The sequence below is a fragment of the Emys orbicularis genome, chromosome 1 (genome assembly GCF_028017835.1).
Source record: "Emys orbicularis isolate rEmyOrb1 chromosome 1, rEmyOrb1.hap1, whole genome shotgun sequence".
Taxonomy (NCBI): Eukaryota; Metazoa; Chordata; order Testudines; family Emydidae; genus Emys; species Emys orbicularis.
In genome coordinates this window covers 210,257,102-210,279,472 of record NC_088683.1, presented here as the reverse complement: position 1 = coordinate 210,279,472, position 22,371 = coordinate 210,257,102, and the positions used below count along the sequence as shown (strand labels likewise).

The window sequence follows — 22,371 nt, the reverse complement described above, 5'->3', positions numbered from 1 at the left end:
TGTCAGGTTCTGGTCAGGTCTGAGAACGACTTGACTCTCTTGGGCTTGGAGTGGGCTCAGGTTAGGTTTCAAAATTAGCCCTGAGCAGACCTCTACTCTAGTGACACTTTCCCCCTATTCGTCTTTGTCACCATTAACAATATACCATGTGCATTGCTTAAATACCATCCTTCTGCTTTACAATGATGATTTGAACTCTAAGGAACCACAGGAATTTCACCGCAAGTTAGCATCAACCAGTCAATATCAAACAAGTTACCCCGGGATACAGGGGTCATTGTGAAGTTCTCTGGCAGGTGTGACACAGGAGATCAGACTAGATGATCTAATGGTACCTTCTAATCTTAAAAATCTCTGACACTAGCCCGGGGGAAGGGGTGGGCTTGAAAGCCCAAGCCACGTCTCCACAGCTCTTTTTAGCTTCCTAACATAAGCCTGTCTAGCCGGGCTCGGAGGCTCTCTCAACAGGTCTTTTGCTCAGTAATCTTTTACTACTTTGACAAACTACACGGCGGCTTGCTATGTTTTACCTTTCTTGTGATTGAGCAAGAGAAAAATCATAATTAACGATGCATGTGAGGTGAGCACTGGCCCCTCATTCTACTATACTCTTAGTGATATTTGCATATGAAGGACTCCAGAGATAAATAGGTCATTAAAAAACTCCAGGTAAACCGTTTAGGAAAAGAAACATTTTATTGAAAAAAAAAATTACATTTCACGTATACACCATGAAAATAATTATTTGTGTTTAATCTTCATAAGAAGAGGTTAAGACTTTCACAAAAACATACACTCTGTATTACAGCATTACTCTATTTGATAACAGATTCTGGTGGCCTCTGCCCTGTTCATTTACACTGGACAGCAGTACAGCAGGATTAAATGTGCTTCAAACTAAAGTCCTACACATTGGCCTCTTCCAGATGCTACCACCTTTCGTTAAGAAGAAAAAAAAATCACCAATTGGGTCAATATTTAAGGTTCATTTTATATATTTTAAGTAAGGCCAAACTTCAGTCCTCCTTTTAAGGTTCATTTTATATATTTTAAGTAAGGCCAAACTTCAGTCCTCCTTTTCTTAGTTAATTCAGAAATCAACAGCCTGGAGAAAACACCAATGGAAGATAATTCCAAACTCCTTTTTCTCCAGCAATTGAATAAGTGAAAAGCACAGTAAAATGGCATTTAGGAAATAATGTTTCTTCATTTTCCAAACTGAAAGTGACATAAAAAGGCTACATTTAAAATGGCGCCAACAGCAAATTGTAAGGTCATGATTCAATGGCATTAGAATATCCAGAACTTAAACCCTTCTATCACATCATCTCTCTCCTAAAATGACAAACCATACTATAGTTTTCCAATATATTAATAAGTCAGGAGAAAATATTGTTCAATCAGTATTGAACATTTCTTGTATAAATATCAATTCTGATGGAGCCACTTGGCACTTATGGACAAAGGCTTCAATCTAGCAAAGTGCTTAAGCACATGCTTAACTTTAAGCACATGAGTAGTATCACTGAAGTCAATGGAACTACTCACATGCTTAAAGTTAGGCTCATGCTTAAGGGCTCTGCTAGACTATCATGTATATACATTCACAAGTGCTCTTCTACAATTGTCAGAGGGGTAGCCGTGTTAGTCTGAATCTGTAAAAAGCAACAGAGGGTCCTGTGGCACCTTTAAGACTAACAGAAGTATTGGGAGCATAAGCTTTCGTGGGTAAGAACCTCACTTCTTCAGATGCAAGATGTCTTGCATCTGAAGAAGTGAGGTTCTTACCCACGAAAGCTTATGCTCCCAATACTTCTGTTAGTCTTAAAGGTGCCACAGGACCCTCTGTTGCATTCTACAATTGATCATTTATGAATAGGTTCTTCAGACAAAGTAGTACTAGGCTGACAGCTGACAATGACAACTAGTATTATACTGCCTGAAACTATATCTTCTGGAACTCCCTTCCTCATAGGGATACTAGTATTATTTTGGTTCAGGAAGTTTTTTTAAAAAATCTGTAAATAAAGAAAAAAATACATATTAATGCCACTTAAGACTGGGAGACTTAAAAAAAGTAACCCATTAGATGCTGAAGAGTGCAGCACAATTCAAATCCAGTGTTTTCTATAGTGAACAGCAGGGTTTATTGGGTGCCTTAATTTTTTCTTGTGCAAAAACTATGAGTTCAGTGTGGCAGGTTTGCTGCAAGTATTACAATAATTTGTTCTACAGAAACAGTCTAATTTTTAAACAATTCTTGTCAGATCTGGATTACACTGACAATGCGCAACTACTGTGAAAGCAGGCACTGTGAAAGCTACTTCACACTACTTTGCCTACATAACTGTAGTTGTAAAAGGCAACCCCTATCCAGTTCTAGTGGATCTTCCGATGACAACGACAATCACTGAACTACAAATTGTGCAAACTGTGTAGTGGTTTTGCAGTGGGAGAGAGGTACTCGGTTGAAACAATCAAACTGAATTCACTTGAGAGAACTGAGATTTCAATATTGGTTAGTGATTAAACACCAATGTTCTTCATGAAATAAGTGGGGCCCACCACACCAGCTGGCAATTCAGTATCAAGCATATCTATTCTTTCAAAATGACATAGCGTTTGGGTGTGGAAGAACAGATGATGTTAATTGTATCTTAGAGTGTTCTATTAGCCTCATACATACTATTGTAAAAGTTAAGGAATATAATTTAATACATTACATCTTGCAAATGCATTCTTAACCTTTAATGCATGTGGATAGCCCCATTGACATCAATAGGACCTACTTGTGCACATTAAAGTATAAGCATGCACATGACTATTTGCAGGACCGAGGCCTAAAAGTTTTTGTTGCTCTTAGAACTGGGCAAAATCCTGCCCCTAATTGTGTTATTGATTTCACTTTAGAAATATACAAAAAGAGGTGCAAATGATTGCCGTATGCAAGCACCTTCCATTTATTTCCCCTATGTGAATCTAAGGGCTCATGAAAACTATGTCACTGTTAGAAGTCTCATATGGTTAGAAAGGCAGCAAGTGACCCATGAGAGCCCCAATACAGCAAAGCACATAAGCATGTGCTTTAATATCAAATGCATGATTTGCTGAATCAGGCCCTGGGGGCTGTATTTGAAAATAAAACCAAACAAACTTGGCTCTCCCTGCCTTAGGGTTCCAAGCTTCCAAGAACTGGTGCATTTCCTCCTGAAGGGCAGTGCAGATAGAGAAGTAAGTGCATTTTGATACTGCCATCCCTCAGGGGCTCTATTCTCTCCTCAAGACTCATCACACATAAATTGTGCCCACAGATCCCAATGGGAGTCGGGCATGTGCACAGTAAAGCACAGAATAAAGCATACCCTCCTCTGTCCCATGTCACATGATTAGATGCTCCATCAGGTTTTTCAGTTCTTTGCTATCTCTACAAAGCAGAAGTAGCACTTTCTCAGGCCTGGATACGAAAAAACTCCCAAGAGAAAACAGCTGATAAGTTCTTCCCCAGCTACTGGAAAAAGTGAGGTATTTATAAGTGTTTTTAGGAGACTGGACTGTTTCTTTAGAAAAATAAGAGAAGGGAAAGAAGACATTATTGTTTACTGTTGTCAAATAATTTCTCCAACCTGTATGTATATATGGCTGGGATATGGATACAGCATCCAACATTGGACTTCAACCCTGTTTATCTATGCAGGCAGCCCCTCGCCCCTGCATGGAGGCCCTGTAAAATAAATGTAAAAAAACCGAAACCAGTTTCTTGATACTCAGAAGTGATTTGCTTTTGTCCTATTCTCCCAGCCCTAAAAATTAAACATAGAAAAAGTACATCAAGGTAAGAAATAATTGGTCTGACCGTCAAAGGTGCTGGAAACCCACAACTCCAACTGAATGGGATTTATTGGTAACTCAGCTCTTCTGAAAGTCAGGCCATGTATTAAAAAAAAAAATGTTCGTAACACTTCAAATTACTACAACTTGCTGGCCAAAAAAACCCTTCACTTTTCTCCATCCATACTGTTTGTCTATTTTTGCACTCTACTCTGCATGGGCAGCTAAACAAAGCCAGCCAGCTTCACAGTCAGTTTTAGTTCAGTCATGTTAACTTTGATTCTCTTGACTCATCTCAACACCTCCGAGACATGTTTAAATCAAAATCCATACGTTTCTAACTTACCCCAGCTTTATTTATTAGTACTGTTAATGCAACTCAAAACTGAAATTTGGGACTACTGATGTTTAAAAAAAAATCAATGCACAAATTACAGTGGGCTGGGCAGCAATATTTGGCCCTTTATCTACTGTACTACTGCACCCCTCCACAATTAAGCATATAAGCCTTTCTGTAGAAAGAACAAAATGCACGAGAGCCAACCAGAATAGACACAAACACTATCAAAGCCGACATTTTCACCAGAAATTAAAACCATTACCATTACATAGCACTCTGTTTGTCTGGCATAAAATTCATTTACTTATTTTATATGCCTCAAGGACGATCTTTAAGAGATGTAAACATATAACAGGGTCATCTATTCAATACGAAACACCACACAAATGTCAAGTACATAGAAAGTTAACTTGTAAATATTTCTCTGTTTAACAATTTAGAACTAAAAAAATATTACTTCAAAGGCATATTTTATTTATTTGTAATCTGTCCAGGGCTGTTGGGGTTGTACTATCCCTACCATGTCATAGCCACCTTCTGCTCTCCTCCCTCACAATGTTACGTTCCTGGAAGAGGCAGATATGATGTGGCTAGGACTTGAAGCCACAGTGCTGTCTATAAAAATATAATTCGTAAGACTTTCTGCTCCCATTCTGAAGGCCTGCACAGCCAGCCCCCAAATTTTGCATTTTCCCCCCACTGCAACTAAAACTTTAACACATATACACAGTACATATGCTACATTCTTCTAGACACAGATTTTTCTAAATAGCAATGCAACAACAAAGGCAATACGTACGTTATACAGGTAATTTCAGTGATAACATATGGCACAGCCTTCAAATATTGTTGGTATTTTCTTCAATGTGCTACCTTATTCTCTACAAATTCAGGGTTTTTTTTCCCCTCAAGACCTGTGGTTGCTCCCAGAGGCACCAATTGAGCAATATGTATCCTTATTCAGGAAAGTACTTCAGACACATGCTTAACTGTACATATATGTTTACATCCCATTTACTTAAAGACTCACTAAAGTTAAGCATGTAAGTGTTTTCCTGAATCAAGGCCAGAGTGAGCTTGTAGCTGGAGCAACAAGTGCCAATTCATAGGATCTTTTTTTTGGTATCACTATCGAGGCCTGGGATTGGTTTCCTGGTTAACTGTATGGAAGTTGTGGGGCTGCTATACAGCTTATATGTTCTTCTCTTCTAGCTAGTTTCCTTTTGACTTAATTTAAATGATGAGCAACTAGCTTGGGATCTCATTCTGAAGAAAACATATGTTAAAAACAACAGATTCCCTATAAGATCTGTCTTCAAGGCTCTTCTTTGGTAAAATAAGTACTCATTTTCATGTTTCTGATAAGCATCGGGGCATCCTGTTTACCTTAAATCTTCTAATATAAATGTGCATAAACTCACCGATTGACCCAAATATTTAAAAGTAAGAGATTTCTAGTTTCAAAGCTTAACAACTATTGCAGACTTGAAATTTTAAGTTGCTGTGCACAGCAAATAATTTATTTCAGAATGCTATGGAACAGAAAACTGTCCTCGAATAAAGGGACTCATTTGTCAATAGTTAACACCAAGAGGAGAGCAGAAAAATGTATTTTCAAAAGCCATTTATCTTTTGAAAATATTCTACTCTAAATATTTAATTAATAAATCTGTTCCATTGACTCAAATAGGCGTTGAAAGGTACTCCAACCATGAAAAGCTGCAATCTGATTTAAGAGAAATGATTTGTTTAGTGTTGAAGCTTCAGTCAAGAAACATTTTGGTTTTTAAGTAGCTGGACTATGTGTTAGTTTTATACCAGCGTCTAACAACTTTTTAAAGGGGTATAGGGGAGCCATTGTTTCATTTAATTGGGGGGCACTAATTTCATTTGGCTAAGTGACCAAATCAGCCTCTCTGACTGGCACCGGCATTTTTCAGAAGTGACTTCTTTAATAGAGGAACTCCCATGTTTCTCACTAAACTGGATGTCTGCCTTCTTCCACTCACAGAACGGCCCGAATGTGTAAATTATGGATACAGGACAGGGGACCTGACCTGGCACTGCACTCCCTTCGATTTCACTGCTCAAGAAGCAGACCAAGGAATGAACTGTGGTTCTTGTTTTGGAGCCCCTAATCCCCGATGAGGGCAAAATACTCTCTCACCCTAAGCTTTCAGTAGCACGTATATGGGAATAGAGAAGCAGAATGCCAGAGTCACTTTTCAATTGGAACATGAAGGTTTCCCACAGGCAGTTATGGAGCTAAACTTCCTCTATAAATCAGTCTAGCAACCTCGAATCACTAACGCCATCTCCTCTCCATTAGTGAGCTTTAACCCGTAACCTTCCAGCAAGTTCCTGCTGCTATGAAAGTTATTCAAAGAAATGCGCAGAAGACAGGCCTCGTATTCCTGCCCCCTCCCCCAATCCTGTGGTTTTATACTGGGACGATTTAGGTGCCCAAACGTGGGCTTTCCCCTTATCCACCCAAGCTTTAGATCAGATACTAATCAAATCTTAATCCAATCCACTTACTCAGGAACACTGCCGAACTGTTCTTGTTTTGTTTAATTCTGAAATGGTCAACATATTCAAAAATAGTAGCAAACAATTTTTATGCACAATATATTAACGTAGACATTTTTATTACAATCTTTCTTGCCACATATTGTCAAATAAAATAGACTAACACAATCACTGTAACAGTATCAGACAACGAATTAACATCAACCAATCCAGATACGTATAGGATACTCTTAACAAGGCAGTATTTTTAGCTAGAAACCTTGGTCCTCCGATTCTTTTGTATAGTATGTTGATTATAGATTTCTTGCGTTTTAAATAGAAATCAGCAAATGAACATCTACATTACCAATTTTAATGCAGATTTTTAAAACGTGTATGTATGCCAAGCATGAATAAACTTCCACAACAGTTTTTAAAAAAAAAACTTTAAAGTGTCGTTATGCATGTATCTTCCAAGGAAGTCAGCAGAAGTTTTATGCATAAAAAGGTTGGGTTCCAGTCCAGAATAGACTAGATAATTAATTTTTAAGAGAGTTTTGGTCCATTCTGCATAAGGCTCCACAAATAAGTGAAACTATAATAATCAAAATGGCTGCACACAAAGAAGTTCATTACAGAAAATGGGTTCAAACACAATTTAATTAGCTCAAGTAACACCAGCCTTCCATTTTGTTGACAGATGAAAATTACTGAACAGAATGATTGAATCTACTGCTCTCTGCCAAGTTGCTTGTACCTCTGCAGTCATTAGAGACATTCATTTTAGTCTGACAGCTTTTCTTTGGATAAGGATCTGCAAGTGGATAAGACTTGACCCCTGTGATAGACTCATTTCCTTTAAATGCATAATGGGCAACTGTGCTAAAGGCCAGAGTGAATATTGAGCCGTTTCCTAGCTGCTCTGGAAGTACGTATAATTTCTGTATCAGTGGAACCTTCATGGATGTTACATCCAAGAGAAAAGAAGGGGGAATAAAAGAATGATTGGATATGATTGTGTTGAGTTTGTGCAGTGTGGCACATACAGTTTGTTCTAAAAACACTAGGAAAAAGTGCTGCATAACATTTCACTGGTAAAAATGCCTGCAAGTTATATGAATTGCTTTAACATTTAAAAATACCTTTGTCCATATGTTGTGACTACAATGTACAATGTTACAAGGTAACTACAATGTGCACTTACAGTCAGTTTCTCAATGCTTCTTCCATTATTAGACATTGAGCCTGCTTCTGCAGCTGATGCATGGCCTGATCTAATTAAAGTCCCGGAAAGAATATCATTGACTTCAATGGGAGTTCATTCAGATATCATACGAGCATCTCCCATTGACTTCAACAGAAGATGGTAGAATGCAGTGGCTGCAAATTGTGGCCAGTTCATAACTGAACTTCTCCAAGTTCAATTCTGCATTTTCATGTCTTTATTTTCCCTCTGCTTTCCTGTGGGTATTGTGTCAGTTCATCACAGATATTAAACTAGAAGGGCATTACTGGAGGGGACGGGGGACAAGGAGGGTCCGCCTTCCTCTGAAGCATCAGGCACAGGCCACTCCTGAGGTTTGAATATCTGATTTAGACCACAGGTCCAAGCTGATATGGCAAGTCATAGGCGCCTCTTATTAGCTTGCCTCTGTTCTGCTTCATAGGAAACTTCATTTTGGCTAAGTTTTACAGATAAAAATTCTGTATTGAATTATTGTCATTTAACTTATTAACCCCTTTCATGGAATCTATTATTCCATTTTCCATATTAACCCCTCCCTTTTTCTAGAAGCACAAACCAATGTATTTGCTCCTAAACACCAAAAGAGACTCCTTTTGTACCATCTTATCGCAAGCTTGCCATAACTATACTCTCTTGATGGCAAGAAGCTTGGATCTGTATTGTTACTGCTGCTTTTCAAAAAAGAAGAGGATTATGAACCTCTCTCTTTGACCCCCTGACATGACGAACAGGAATTTCTCACTAAGCTATGGAAAAGTTGAAAATGCTGTAGGGTCTAGTCCTATAAGTTTAACACTGTGAGGCTATTTAAAGAATCATTGTGTGAAGAGATGGAGCAACAGTCTGTTGATCATAGCTTCCCAAGTCTATGGGAATGACTGCAAATGTCAACATGAAATGTTATGAGTTTAAAAAAGTGAAATAAAAAAGGTTTATGCTTATAGTTATCCCTGGGGTGGGCTACATGGCCACTAAGTGATTAGCACGTGGTAGTGGTAAAAATGTATTTGTGTTGAAAAATAAGTAGAAAGCCCTTGGAGTTGTATTACTGAAATATAATTTTTATTTAAAAGCTACGATCTCTAATTTGAAAGTTGATTACATTTCCCATGCAGCTTCCACAGCAAACATTGTATGATAAAGAGGGCAGTTTTTATGTAATAAAGATGAGTTTTTAAACATATGGGAATTAGCCATTATCTAGAAGGAAAACAGCTTTAAACTATTTAAAAATACAGTGCTGAGGACTTTGAATGCTGGACAACAGCCATAAGCTCATGCGCTGAAGGAGACTGCTATGCTTTATTCATATTACCAGAATTATTATTGCTAGGAAGTTATTTCATGGTGGAGGTTATTGTAAATTGTGGCAATACAGTCAAGTTTACTAAGTAATTTCCAGGTTCTTTTGTGTGTTTCTTATGTCAGAAGAGCAAATTTTTAACTTTTAATTGCTGAGTGCATTGGAGATGATAAAGTATTAGCCACTTAGAGCAAAAGCTGAGAGTTCTTCTCTTAAACTTACTGCAAAATGCATTAGCATCTTGCGTGTTATTTGCTTCAGAGATGCTGAAAGAGAGAGATTTAAGAAGTCTATTAAAATTGGAAAACTTCCACTCTATTAAAAAGAAAAACATTAAATCTGTTTGGCCTAAAATTAGTGATACCTGTGTAAATTCTCTTCCTGAGGCCTGCTAGTAGAAACAAAATCGGGGCTCCAATGGCAGAAAGTCCACTTGGATGTTGGATGAACAAAGACTGCAGTGGCACAATCTACCTACAACCCAAGCACTGCTGATGGACCTAGACCTAGCCAGTTGACACAGTTTAGTAACTGGGCAGGGCTGGCCAGGAAGAAGTTTCTGGGAAGGCACCCAGGAAACACACAGATCAAGTGCTTTTTCTGGGCAGCCTAAGGCAGAGGATGGGACTTAAACTGCCCTCCTTTTAGCATCTCCCTCGGTGCACAACTGCTCCCTGCTACTGCAAGAGGGTGCAATTTGTATCTGTGTCCCCTAGGATGAACAAATCAAGCTCACAGACTGTGTTTTCAGGTTTGGGCACATACAATACACTAGGACTCATTCTCAGAGGTGCAGAGAACTTGCAATGCCTGTTGAAGTCAAGAGGAGTTGCAGGTGGTCAACATCTCTCAGGAATATCCTCACTGCCTAATCAGCACCCAGAATATAGAAATTGTCAAGAAACCCATTCTGAGAGCACTTCAGGGAACAGGATTTTGGTACAAAAAAGTTAACCAATAAAAATTCCCCAGCTGCCTCCATGGAAGGAGGGAAAAACTAGATCAGGAGGAACTTTATACTGAAGTGCTTCGGTACTATGGATGATAATAAGCAGTCGTATAGATCCTTAGATACATTCCAACATCCTGCAACACACATTAAAAAAAATCGCTATTTGTTTTGGAGAGCAAGCATAAAATAATTCAGTAAAATTCAGATCATGAAACTGTCTGAAGAATGGCATTATGAACAAACTAATCTCTCTACTTATGTCTGCAGGCAAGTGTAGGCAACTGTTCACTATTTAGTGCTTTACTGATGACCCTGTTGTACAGTGCTCATTTTTGTTAAGTAGGTGCACCCTCTGAGGTTTCAAAATTGAACCATCCATAAAGGGTAAAATGCCCTCAACAAATAATGAATGCTGTCAGTATCCCAATGACTTGCTATCCGTTAGAATACTAACAGGGTTACTTTTACAAAAGGTAGCCACATCGTCTTCCTTTCTTAAAGAAGCTTTGTCTTGAAGTCTTAATAAAAAAGGAATTAAATCTGGTCCCAGAGGTAGAATTACAAATTTCTACTTGGTGCTACTGACTGGCTAATTAGATTAGTAACATTGGTCTTTTCTGGAGTGGAACATGGGGACAAAGTGATGTGGATACTTGTGGTCACTGGAAATAAAGGGATTAGCGCCTATAGAAATTGGAATCACATATTCATTCATAGGCCAGAAACAGGAAAAGTTATTAGCAACATGAAGTTATACTTCAAGACCTCTGCAGAGCACCTAATGCTAAATATCTCCAAACTGCTCCCCATACACAGCCTGAAGTTGTGTGCAATTTCAACCCTACTGAGTTTCATAGAAGTCAAGATAGTGAATACCACAATAAGCTGCCAAATGCCTTCAGCTAAGGGAGTAGGTAGCTAGTGAAATTGGCACTAGATGCTTTGCTACAACATATACGCCAGTCAGTCAGTCATTCCACTAGCAAATTCATACCCAAAGCCTTTGGCGAGGCAGGAACCTGTGTATTCTCTTGCCTATGGTACACAGACTGAGTGAATTTGACAACCATTTTGATACCTGCGAGTAAGTTTTACTACTCACTTTTTTCCCCCCTTAAACCAAGCAAGGCCAGCACATATGTTTGATCGTGGATATCTGCCTATGCAGGGCACTATTTCATGGAAGTCAGGTTTCTGTCACAGATCTAAGGCAAACATTACAATTTACAGGAAAGAAAAAGAGGACATCAATACATTGTGCGTTATTGGGAGACATACAGCCTTTATAACTCAGTAGCTTTTATTATTATCTCTGGGTTTTCTATGTCCTTTTTGCTTTGGACCATTCTCAATTCCAGCTGGGCTGGGCTAGGTTTGTTTCCTTTTCCAGCATGTGCTAAAAGAAGATATTGAAGTGTCAATAATAAACAAACAAACACACACACACACACACGAATGAATAACGTTTCTGTCCTGTCCCCATCATCACTTTTTTCTCTTCTCATCCACTGTGCTACCACTGCCCATTGCCTCCACCTGAGGGTATACAGCACATTGTTGTTTCCCCCTCCCCCCATCTCAGGTACTTCTGCAGCTCCACCATTATTTAGAGACTGATCCTAAGAAGTTCTGAGGGCCCTCAACTCCTCTTTGGATCTTACTGCGACTCGAGGGAGCTCAGCAACTTGTATTCTAGGTGACAGGGACCAGGCTGTGTGGCAGTATAGTAAAACAAGATTACTTATGTGCTTCCAGCTGGTGTTTTTAATTCCCCTTCCCAAGAGAAGACAGTTTGAAGAATAATTTATTCAACTAGCATAAGACAGAAATTCACCACTCATTAATATTTGAGGAATCCATCCCAGTCCTAACATACACAGAAAAGGGTAACTGAGGCAGCTGGTGCATCCAAAAATGGAAAGGTGAGACTCCCTTGTCCATTACACTCAGCATTTTCCTCAAATTCTCGCACGCTTGCTCTAATAGTAATGCAGTCCCACCACAGGTGCAGCACTACTATCTACTGGCCAGCGCATTTTTACCACTGTCATCTAGAATAGGGTTAGAGGACACAGCAGTAAAAACATCAGTGCTAGAATTCCCTAAATTCTGTTTTGTGGATGTTGTCTAATAATAGGCCACATTTAGTGCTGAAAACAACTTTCCAGAATGTTTATTCCAATGAGGATGTGAACAGAGTAAATTCAGGAACAGGGTGTAAAATGATTACCCTTTGCACACTTGATGGTCCTTTGCAGAACATGCTGCATAGCTGATACAGTCTTTTCACATGCCACCTGCAATTAAAAATACATATATGTTTAGGCTTACCAACATTCCAATCATAAGAACATAAGAATGGCCATACGGGGTCAGACCAAAGGTCCATCCAGCCCAGTATCCAGTCTACCGACCGTGACCAATGCCAGGTGCCCCAGAGGGAGTGAACCTAACAGGTAATGATCAAGTGATCTCTCTCCTGCCATCCATCTCCACCCTCTGACAAACAGAGGCTAGGGACACTATTCCTTACCCATCCTGGCTAATAGCCATTAATGGACTGAACCTCCATGAATTTATCTAGTTCTCTTTTAAACCCTGTTATAGTCCTAGCCTTCACAACCTCTTCAGGTAAGGAGTTCCACAAGTTGACTGTGCGCTGTGTGAAGAAGAACTTCCTTTTATTTGTTTTAAACCTGCTGCCCATTAATTTCATTTGGTGGCCCCTAGTTCTTATATTATGGGAACAAGTAAATAACTTTTCCTTATTCACTTTCTCCATGCCACTCATGATTTTATATATCTCTATCATATCCCCCCTTAGTCTCCTCTTTTCCAAGCTGAAAAGTACTAGTCTCTTTAATCTCTCCTCATATGGGACCCGTTCCAAACCCCTAATCATTTTAGTTGCCCTCCCCTGAACCTTTTCTAATGCTAGTATATCTTTTTTGAGATGAGAGACCATATCTGTATGCAGTATTCAAGATGTGGGCGTACCATGGATTTATATATGGGCAATAAGATATTCTCCATCTTATTTTCTATCCCTTTTTTAATGATTCCTAACATCCTGTTTGCTTTTTGACTGCCTCTGCACACTGCGTGGACGTCTTCAGAGAACTATCCACAATGACTCCAAGATCTCTTTCCTGATCAGTTGTAGCTAAATTAGCCCCCATCATATTGTATGTATAGTTGGGGTTATTTTTTCCAATGTCCATTACTTTACATTTATCCACATTAAATTTCATTTGCCATTTTGTTGCCCAATCACTTAGTTTTGTGAGATCTTTTTGAAGTTCTTCAGAGTCTGCTTTGGTCTTAACTATCTTGAGCAGTTTAGTATCATCTGCAAATGTTGCCACCTCACTGTTTACCCCTTTCTCCAGATCATTTATGAATAAGTTGAATAGGATTGGTCCTAGGACTGACCCTTGGGGAACACCACTAGTTATCCCTCTCCATTCTGAAAATTTACCATTTATCCCTACCCATTGTTCCCTGTCTTTTAACCAGTTCTCAATCCATGAAAGGATCTTCCCTCTTATCCCATGACAACTTAATTTACGTAAGAGCCTTTGGTGAGGGACTTTGTCAAAGGCTTTCTGGAAATCTAAGTACACTATGTCCACTGGATCCCCCTTGTCCACATGTTTGTTGACCCCTTCAAAGAACTCTAATAGATTATTAAGACACGATTTCCCTTTACAGAAACCATGTTGACTTTTGCCCAACAATTTATGTTCTTCTATGCATCTGACAATTTTATTCTTTACTATTGTTTCAACTAATTTGCCCGGTACTGACGTTAGACTTACCGGTCTGTAATTGCCGGGATCACCTCTAGAGCCCTTTTTAAATATTGGCATTACCTTAGCTATCTTCCAGTCATTGGGTACAGAAGCTGATTTAAAGGACAGGTTACAAACCATAGTTAATAGTTCCGCAATTTCACATTTGAGTTCTTTCAGAACTCTTGGGTGAATGCCATCTGGTCCCGGTGACTTGTTACTGTTAAGTTTATCAATTAATTCCAAAACCTCCTCTAGTGACACTTCAGTCTGTGACAATTCCTCAGATTTGTCACCTACAAAGGATGGCTCAGGTTTGGGAATCTCCCTAACATCCTCAGCCGTGAAGACTGAAGCAAAGAATCCATTTAGTTTCTCCGCAATGACTTTATCGTCTTTAAGCGCTCCTTTTGTATCTCGATCTTCCAGGGGCCCCACTGGTTGTTTAGCAGGCTTCCTGCTTCTGATATACTTAAAAAACATTTTGTTATTACCTTTGGAGTTTTTGGCTAGCCATTCTTCAAACTCCTATTTGGCTTTTCTTATTACATTTTAATTTGGCAGTGTTTATGCTCCTTTTTATTTACCTCACTAGGATTTGACTTCCACTTTTTAAAAGATGCCTTTTTATCTCTCACTGCTTCTTTTACATGGTTGGTAAGCCCATGGTGGCTCTTTTTTAGTTCTTTTACTGTGTTTGTTAATTTGGGGTATACATTTAAGTTAGGCCTCTATTATGGTGTCTTTGAAAAGTGTCCATGCAGCTTGCAGGGATTTCACTCTAGTCACTGTACCTTTTAATTTCTGTTTAACTAACCTCCTCATTTTTGCATAGTTCCCCTTTCTGAAATTAAATGCCACAGTGTTGGGCTGTTAAGGTGTTCTTCCCACCACAGGAATGTTAAATGTTTCTATATTATGGTCACTATTTCCAAGCGGTCCTGTTATAGTTACCTCTTGGACCAGATCCTGCGCTCCACTCAGGACTAGATCGAGAATTGCCTCTCCCCTTGTGGGTTCCTGTACCAGCTACTCCAAGAAGCAGTCATTTAAAGTATCGAGAAATTTTGTCTCTGCATTTCATCCTGAGGTGACATGAACCCAGTCAATATGGGAATAATTGAAATCTCCCACTATTATTGAGTTCTTTATTTTGATAGCCTCTCTAATCTCCCTTAGCATTTCATAGTCACTATCACTGTCCTGGTCAGATGGTCGATAATAGATCCCTACTGTTATATTCTTATTAGAGCATGGAATTACTATCCATAGAGATTCTATGGAACATGTGGATTCAGTTAAGATTTTTTACTTCATTTGATTCTACATTTTCTTTCACATATAGTTTCTTCCCCCCCCCCCCCCCCCGCAATCACCCAAGTTAGTCACAGTGCTTTGGACCATAATGTTCAGAGGCCAACTTGATTGATCCGAAGGTTAACAAGAGACAATGAGTTGTTTTTTCTCAACTCTATGAGGCACATACAAGTTGGCAGCTGTATTTAATGCACAGTGTAAAAAGCTGTAGAATTTCTCAATAACTAGAAGCAAAAGGATCCAAATTATGGACACAGTCTCCAAAATTAATAAGTAAGAAAGAATCAGCGTGCAGGACCCTTATTCTGATAACAAGTGCCAGTACTGTAAAAATCAGTTATGAACCAAGGATAAAAAACAAATATTTTTAATTTATAGAGTATCTTTGATTTGGTAGAATCCCCAAATACTTTTACAGACTGTGTAGAGAAAGACACCTCATCAGCCATCACTGAAATGCAATCACCCAAGCAACACTACTCAAAAATTAGTGGGTTTTTGGGGGGAGGGAGGAGGGAACTATATCTATAGGGGACATTTTTAAGTATGTATAATGCTAAGTGTCCCAGAGATGAAATTTGGTCAGTGGAATAGCTCACACTCTTGCAAGAAGTGTTATTCTATATTCCGAATATTGTCTATCCTGCATTCTGTATCTATATTCTGGGGACTAACAATAATAAAATGAAAGAAGTCATTTATTAAAGCAGTTTCCTGCCAGAAAAAACACCCTCTCTCACACCTTAAGATTATTTGGATGTTTGTGTGTCCAGGCCAAGAGCATCGCAGCAAACAAGTCTCCAGTTCCAACGAAATCAGCATCCACTTTAGGAGACTCCATTCGAATTCTCTGGGTCACCTTGGTGCCATCCGCTCTAGCTGAAAGGCAGACGTACAGTTAAGAAATAGAACCTCTCCCTGCAATTAGTACAATACTTACTAAAATTTAAAAGGCAATTATTCCTGTAGTGCTTGACACTTTAAGTCAGCAGTTCCTTTGGAGGATCTTTAAAAATTTGAAACTATATACCAGCTCTTTCAAACTATTTTTCTCCAAACTTTTCCCATTTGGGAGCCACACCTGCAGCGTGAGTGCTACACATAATTTGGAAGAGACAGCTAACACCATCATCTTCCATACAGGAGTGCAAGCCACAGCATGCACAGGTCCCCAGCATGTATTTCTCCATCTTGACCTACTGGCAGCTGGTTCGGTAAGGATGGTGAATCTGGAAGCTGCTTAAACCAAGATGGAACACTTAGTATCTCTAGGATGCACCTCGGTTTTAAATGTAAGGGCAGCCACAGGCCACAATGGAGAACAGAGCAGTCTGTACCTGACCCATGATTACAACAACATGAACGAAAAAGCAGCTTATGGTCCATTTAGTAGACTAGAATTTTTAGGTGGTGCCAAGAAACACCAATTGGTTCTAGAACAGGTTTGTATTTCTTAAGTAATAATCCAACTTGTTTCTTTTGGCAGCCCAGCATGCAATCTCTACATTTACATCTCATAGGTAAAGAAGAAAGTGGGATTATTCACCATCCTGCTCAACAGCACTCCTTTAATATGAGAGCATTCAACTACAATTTACCGAGCACAGACAGTGCTTGGTGCTATCAGAAGGCGGGAGAGACGTGGGGAGAAAAAAGGCTTAGGAAAGAAAGAAACAAATTGTTCCTGTCCAGGTTGTTTACAATCTATTTTGTCAAGAGGACAGTGTGATTTTTCTTCTTCACTGACAAGCATCTTAAGTTTCCATCTTCCCACCCCACCACCACTGCAGGTGTCTGAATCCATATGATTGAGCTGTTCCCATGTACTCCAGGCTGTTTTCATGGAGTGATTTATTTTTAAATCAACAGAAACAAATGGAGCAAGCTGTTCGATAAAACAAGACCATGACTTACTTTTCCTTTGGCTCCCTAGTGCAATTAGGAAGTCACTTCCTAGAGAACCCTGTAGGTCTGAGCTTGTGATCACCACTGTCTCTGGTCCCATAGCATGAAGTATATCCATTACCTTCCCATGCACAAAACAACAAGAACTAGTTATTACGTGTTACTGATAATGGAGTTGTGTTCAGTGACTGCTGCCATTTAATAATGCTGAAGAACAGTTTTGTTGAATACTTAAAAACTTCATTGCAATCCTCATAAAGATTAAATAGTTTCCCCTCAAACAACTAATTTAAAATATTAGGATTAGATTTAGAGATCTATAACATTAATGCACTTATTACAATATATTAAGTTTCTCTGTATTATTTTCAAATCCTCTTCCTATACCGTGAGTTCAACTGTACAGGCCTCCAAAGAGGAGAGCGAAACCATAAGTAATAAGAAACTTCTAATAATGTGGCTCCCCCCCCCCACACACACACAAAAAAAGTTCCATGATTTAAGATCTTATTAGACGGGGGAGAGTGAATCCACATATACATGTGTGAGAGTGCTAGTGTCTTGTAATAGTTAATAAGATTCTGATACCTCAGTTGCTAGAGAAGTTGGCACACTGAACTATAATGACAGAATGGCTTATATAGCCAGCATCATAAGAGAGTGAAAAATAATAAATTTAATAAGGCTCAAATAGAGGGAATTTATCTGAGCTTCTCATGTAAAAGTTTCTCAATCTCCTTCTCATTTTGGAACCTAGGTACCGTATGTTTCAAAGGCATGTGTGTATCTGCAGATTATGTGTGTGTGTCTAACATTTTAGGTATATTCCCCCCTCTAAGCATTTCTCACCAGAAATCAAAATCCCTATTTGTGACTCTTCAATTGGCTGGTGTGGAAGTGATTTTGATTACACAAAGAATGGATGACTTCAGTACTGGATTTAGCATAAAAAGCAGGTACAAAAAATAAATTCCCCTAGAAGAAATCCTCTCAGCCTAGCTATGACTCATGAGCAGCTGAATAATAAGGGCTTACTTCTCCTGTTTTTATTCTGTATTGCCTTCCTTTCTTGTCTGAGCTTCAAAGTTATTTCTCAACTGTCAACTTCCTAACACACACAGAGTTGGGAAAAATCAGTAACCCCACCAACTGGTGCCAGTGCATTGAATCTATGAGGTGATGGCAAGTCCATTTTCATTCCATATTAAATGTTTTACCAGGGTTTCTAATATTCTTGTACTAACTCAATCAAAACTTAAAAAATTATGAAAAGTGGGAAAAAAACCCGAAAAGCCTCTCCAACAGAGACTTGGCTGTACCCTATAAATAGATGCCCCTGCTCAGGAACCAGTCAATGGCATTACTGATGTTACCAGACCAGTACATACATACTGTGATCTCTCACTGTGCGCAAGAATTCAGAGACCATGGAATAGTAATTCTGAGACCTGGTTTATAAATGGTCTTTTAAAAGGGGAAAGCAAGTGGATTGCATCTGTGGCAGACCTGTTTCTAATAGCAACCCTCTTCATAATTTTCCATGAGGCATCAGTTGTGCAACGCTTTTATTCAAGGTTATAACATGGTTGACTCCATGATTGCCTAACAATGGTTAGTACACGGTTGCTAGGTGCATGGGTGTCCCCTGTTTCCACTCTACTTGGACGACTCTTTATCTGACTGTTGTAGCAAAGTAATAGAATGAAGATTTTTCTGTCTTTGAAGAGTGAACAACTACCTGGCTTAGGGCCAGATCTTCACTACAAAGGAAGTCTCAGCAATGCAGACCTAGCACAGTTAAACATTCAGGCTGGTGTTCTAGTGCAGAAGAGAGAATTCTGACTGTAGCATGGTCATTCCAAGGCAGGTTTATCTAAGACTCTAGCATGATTTATTCACCTCTACAATAACACCAGACCATGTATAATTATGTCAGGGGATTATATAGTGCTGCAATTGCTCTTGCTATTAGAGCTGGCTAGATAACATTAATTCTATTTTGGAAAAAGTTTCAAGGTTTCAAAAACTGTTTTCATTCTGCCTTCAAGCCTTGGGGGGGGGGGGGCCGGGGGAAGAATCATGAGACTCCCCACCCCAAGCTTTCCAGAATAGCCAATTGCCATGTGGTTAAGGCACTCAGCCTACGGGAGACCCAAGTTCAAGTCCCTACTCTGCCTGATTCAAAGCAGGGTGCCCTAACCACAAGTTATTTGGGGGTCACTCTCTCTTCCCTCCCCACCAACCTGAGAAAGCTTCCCAACTCAATTGTCATGAAAATAGAAACATTTCTGTGAAAAGTGTGTTTTGATTAATCAGCATTTCCTACTCAGCTCTACTTGCTCTGCACTTGAGGTAAAACCCTGGCCCTGCTGTTAACTTAATTCCCATTGACTTGAGTGGGGCCAGGATTCCAGCCTTGGTCTTTGCTGTACAGATACGATCATGTGGAACAGACCCTGTGTGCTGCAGGCAGCTGAGGAAAAACATGGCCAGAAGGAAAAAAAAATCCTACAAGAAATTAGTTTTCAAACGGGCAAGGTACATTTATTACTACATTGTCGCCTCCCTGGCTGAGACTTCATTGTTTTTGAGAGATTTTTATCAGTAAATAAGGGTCAGCATCCAGTAATCACATTGCTTGGTAGAGAATTCATTTGAAAAACAGTTACTCAGTAGCATATTATCATCATTCTTGTGTAGGACTGGAACGTACAAACTGAAAGCTAATGGCTTGTAAGCGTGACTAGCAGCATAACCACTCCACGCTACTCAGGCTATGTCTAGTCTAGACGCGATAAATCGACCGCCAAGCGCTCTCCCGTCGACTCCGGTACTCCACCGCCGCAAGAGGCGCAGGCAGAGTCAACGGGGGAGCGGCAGCAGTCGACTCACCGCAGTGAAGACACCGCGGTGAGTAGATCGAAGTACGTCGACGTCAGCTACGTTATTCACGTAGCTGAAGTTGCGTAACTTAGATCGATTTCCCCCCAGTGTAGACTAGGCCTTAGGCTCTTTCACGAGAATAGCAAAGACGCTGTTATAATTAGTGGTGAGTAGCATGAGGGGTATTCCCTGGATAGGGCACACTGCGGGATGCAAAACAGGAATAAAAGTAAAAATGTCTGCGATTTTTTGAGCTGCTTTCCGCTCGGGGGAAAAAAAAACCAATCAGCAACTGACATTCAGATGGCTTTGCTGGAGGAAAAACTGCAAATATCAGGGCTGCTGTAGGTTCACTACTATCCTGGGCGTCAGCATGACCATTGGAATACAATTTTCAGATCAACATTAAAAAAAGGTGAAAAATCAAATCAGGAGAAATATTTCCAGAGTCCTTTATTGAAGGATTCAATTGTATTCACAGAAAGGAAGCGTGTGTTAGAATAGAACTGAGCCCCTCAAGTCAACATTACATCAAATCCCTAGTTTTACACTTCAGGGTTCCAACCCTGCAGACTTCAGCATTTGTTCAGCTTGCGTAAGAACAAGAGGATTTAACCCTACAAGGACAAATCCTTACTGTAGAACGGGATGTTTGTGAAACCTGCAGCTTCTAATATTGTCCGATCATGATGCTAGCTTTCACAGGACAAGGTTCAGGTTCCTCTGTGCCTGCTATTTGGAAGTGCCTGAAGACCATAACTGCAGCCTGGCTGCTAGTCCTCTACACTACCGGGGTGAGCACCGCAAGCCCCATCCTGCTGCCCAGCTCTCTGGGTAGTAAGACACCCAGCCCCTCTAAAAGTTAACGTTAAGAACCTTCCAGCCGCAGCTACCTACAGCAGAATAGTACCCAGAGCCCAACCCTTCCTGCACACAGTTTCCTCAGTGCTGTTCCCTGCTGCACTGCAGAGCTTGCTGGTAACTTTTTCCTCTCTAGCAAGCCCTGTGGTAGAGTGAAAGCTGGCTGTGCTAGCCCTGCAGTGTTTCTATCACAGTAGTCTCATGCTGGCAGCAGGGGGAGCAGCTAGCACACCACATCAGTTATTTGAATGAAGACTATGGTTTTCATCTTAATTAGTGCATTTCTCCATGATTGGCAGTGTGATCATTTATAATATATGGTGGCTCCTTCACCCCCCACCCCATCCTTACATCTCAGTGGCATTAAGTCCACAGTGCTCCATTTAATATCATTGTTTTGGTTTTATTTACATCTTTTTAAAAGATTTTCCTTCAACATTCCAACACTAACTATAAAAAGTTTTTTGTGCATGAAGTGTGACCTGAATCACTCCAGCTTTGCAGAGAAATTACAGAGAAGGAGAGATGGGAGGCTATATGCAAGCTTTAAGGACACAAATTATAAACTGCAAAATTGCAGGCAGACCTCCGGACACACACACCTACGTACCTCTAAAGCTTCTTTTTCTGTGTGAATCTTTCTCCCAGTGAGCAACCTAGAAATCAAGAAAGAAGATTAAAAAGCATATAAACTATGTACAATCACTGTTTGCTTTGCTCACCAGGATTAAGTCTCTGAATATATGGTAGCTTGTTTACAAGAGGGCCTGAGCAAACCATTGGCTATATTAAATAGCATGTAGTACCAGACTGTCTTTCAATGTCTTTGCATACAACAGATAGAAATTTCTTATAAATTTCTGACTAAAATTTAAAACGCTCTGTACATGAAACCAATGGGTGGTCTAAGTTACATTGCAGGGAACTGTCTGCATCACAAACACCACCACTTCACAACTCGTTTTTCCATCTCCCATGATGAACCAAAGACATGGGACTCCCTCAGTAAAAGAGGCAAGACCATGATGCATCATGGGAGATTTAAACAGATCAGGGAGCCTAGCCTAGAGAGGAGAAGGGGATCATGAGGTGTTGCTATGGTATTTCCAAAGCCAACTATTTCAGTCTTCAGACAGACTATTCGGGGGGAAAAACAAAACAAAAATCAAAAACTGGAAAAAAAAATTGATTTTTTTGCACCAGGAAGGTGGTGGGGGACAAAAATATTTTCCAACAAGCTCCAGAAATGATCTTTGGACACAGTCAATTAAAAGGAACTATAAAATTCAGATGTTTAAGAAAATAGGATATTTTGGGGAGTTATTATTTAAAAGGATGAAATTCAAATAATTTTTTTTAAAACAAGCAATCTCCAATATTTACTAAGGAGCTCCATTTAAAAACAATTAAAAAAAAACAGTAACAAAACCCATAAAC

The 22,371-nt window shown here is 39.6% G+C and overlaps 1 protein-coding gene across 1 annotated transcript in view; it reads right to left on the bottom strand.

Annotated features, from left to right (window-relative positions):
- Nucleotides 1–11,460: 11,460 nt before the first annotated feature.
- PDXK (pyridoxal kinase) overlaps nt 11,461–22,371 on the bottom strand; it is a 74,687-nt gene continuing 63,776 nt past the window's right edge. The window contains exons 7-11 of the mRNA XM_065423236.1: nt 21,545–21,590; nt 17,200–17,311; nt 16,028–16,164; nt 12,408–12,474; nt 11,461–11,573 (exon numbers count right to left, since the gene is read on the bottom strand). Of these exons, the coding sequence (XP_065279308.1) occupies nt 11,461–11,573; nt 12,408–12,474; nt 16,028–16,164; nt 17,200–17,311; nt 21,545–21,590 (475 nt within the window). The remainder of the gene's footprint in view (nt 11,574–12,407; nt 12,475–16,027; nt 16,165–17,199; nt 17,312–21,544; nt 21,591–22,371) is intronic.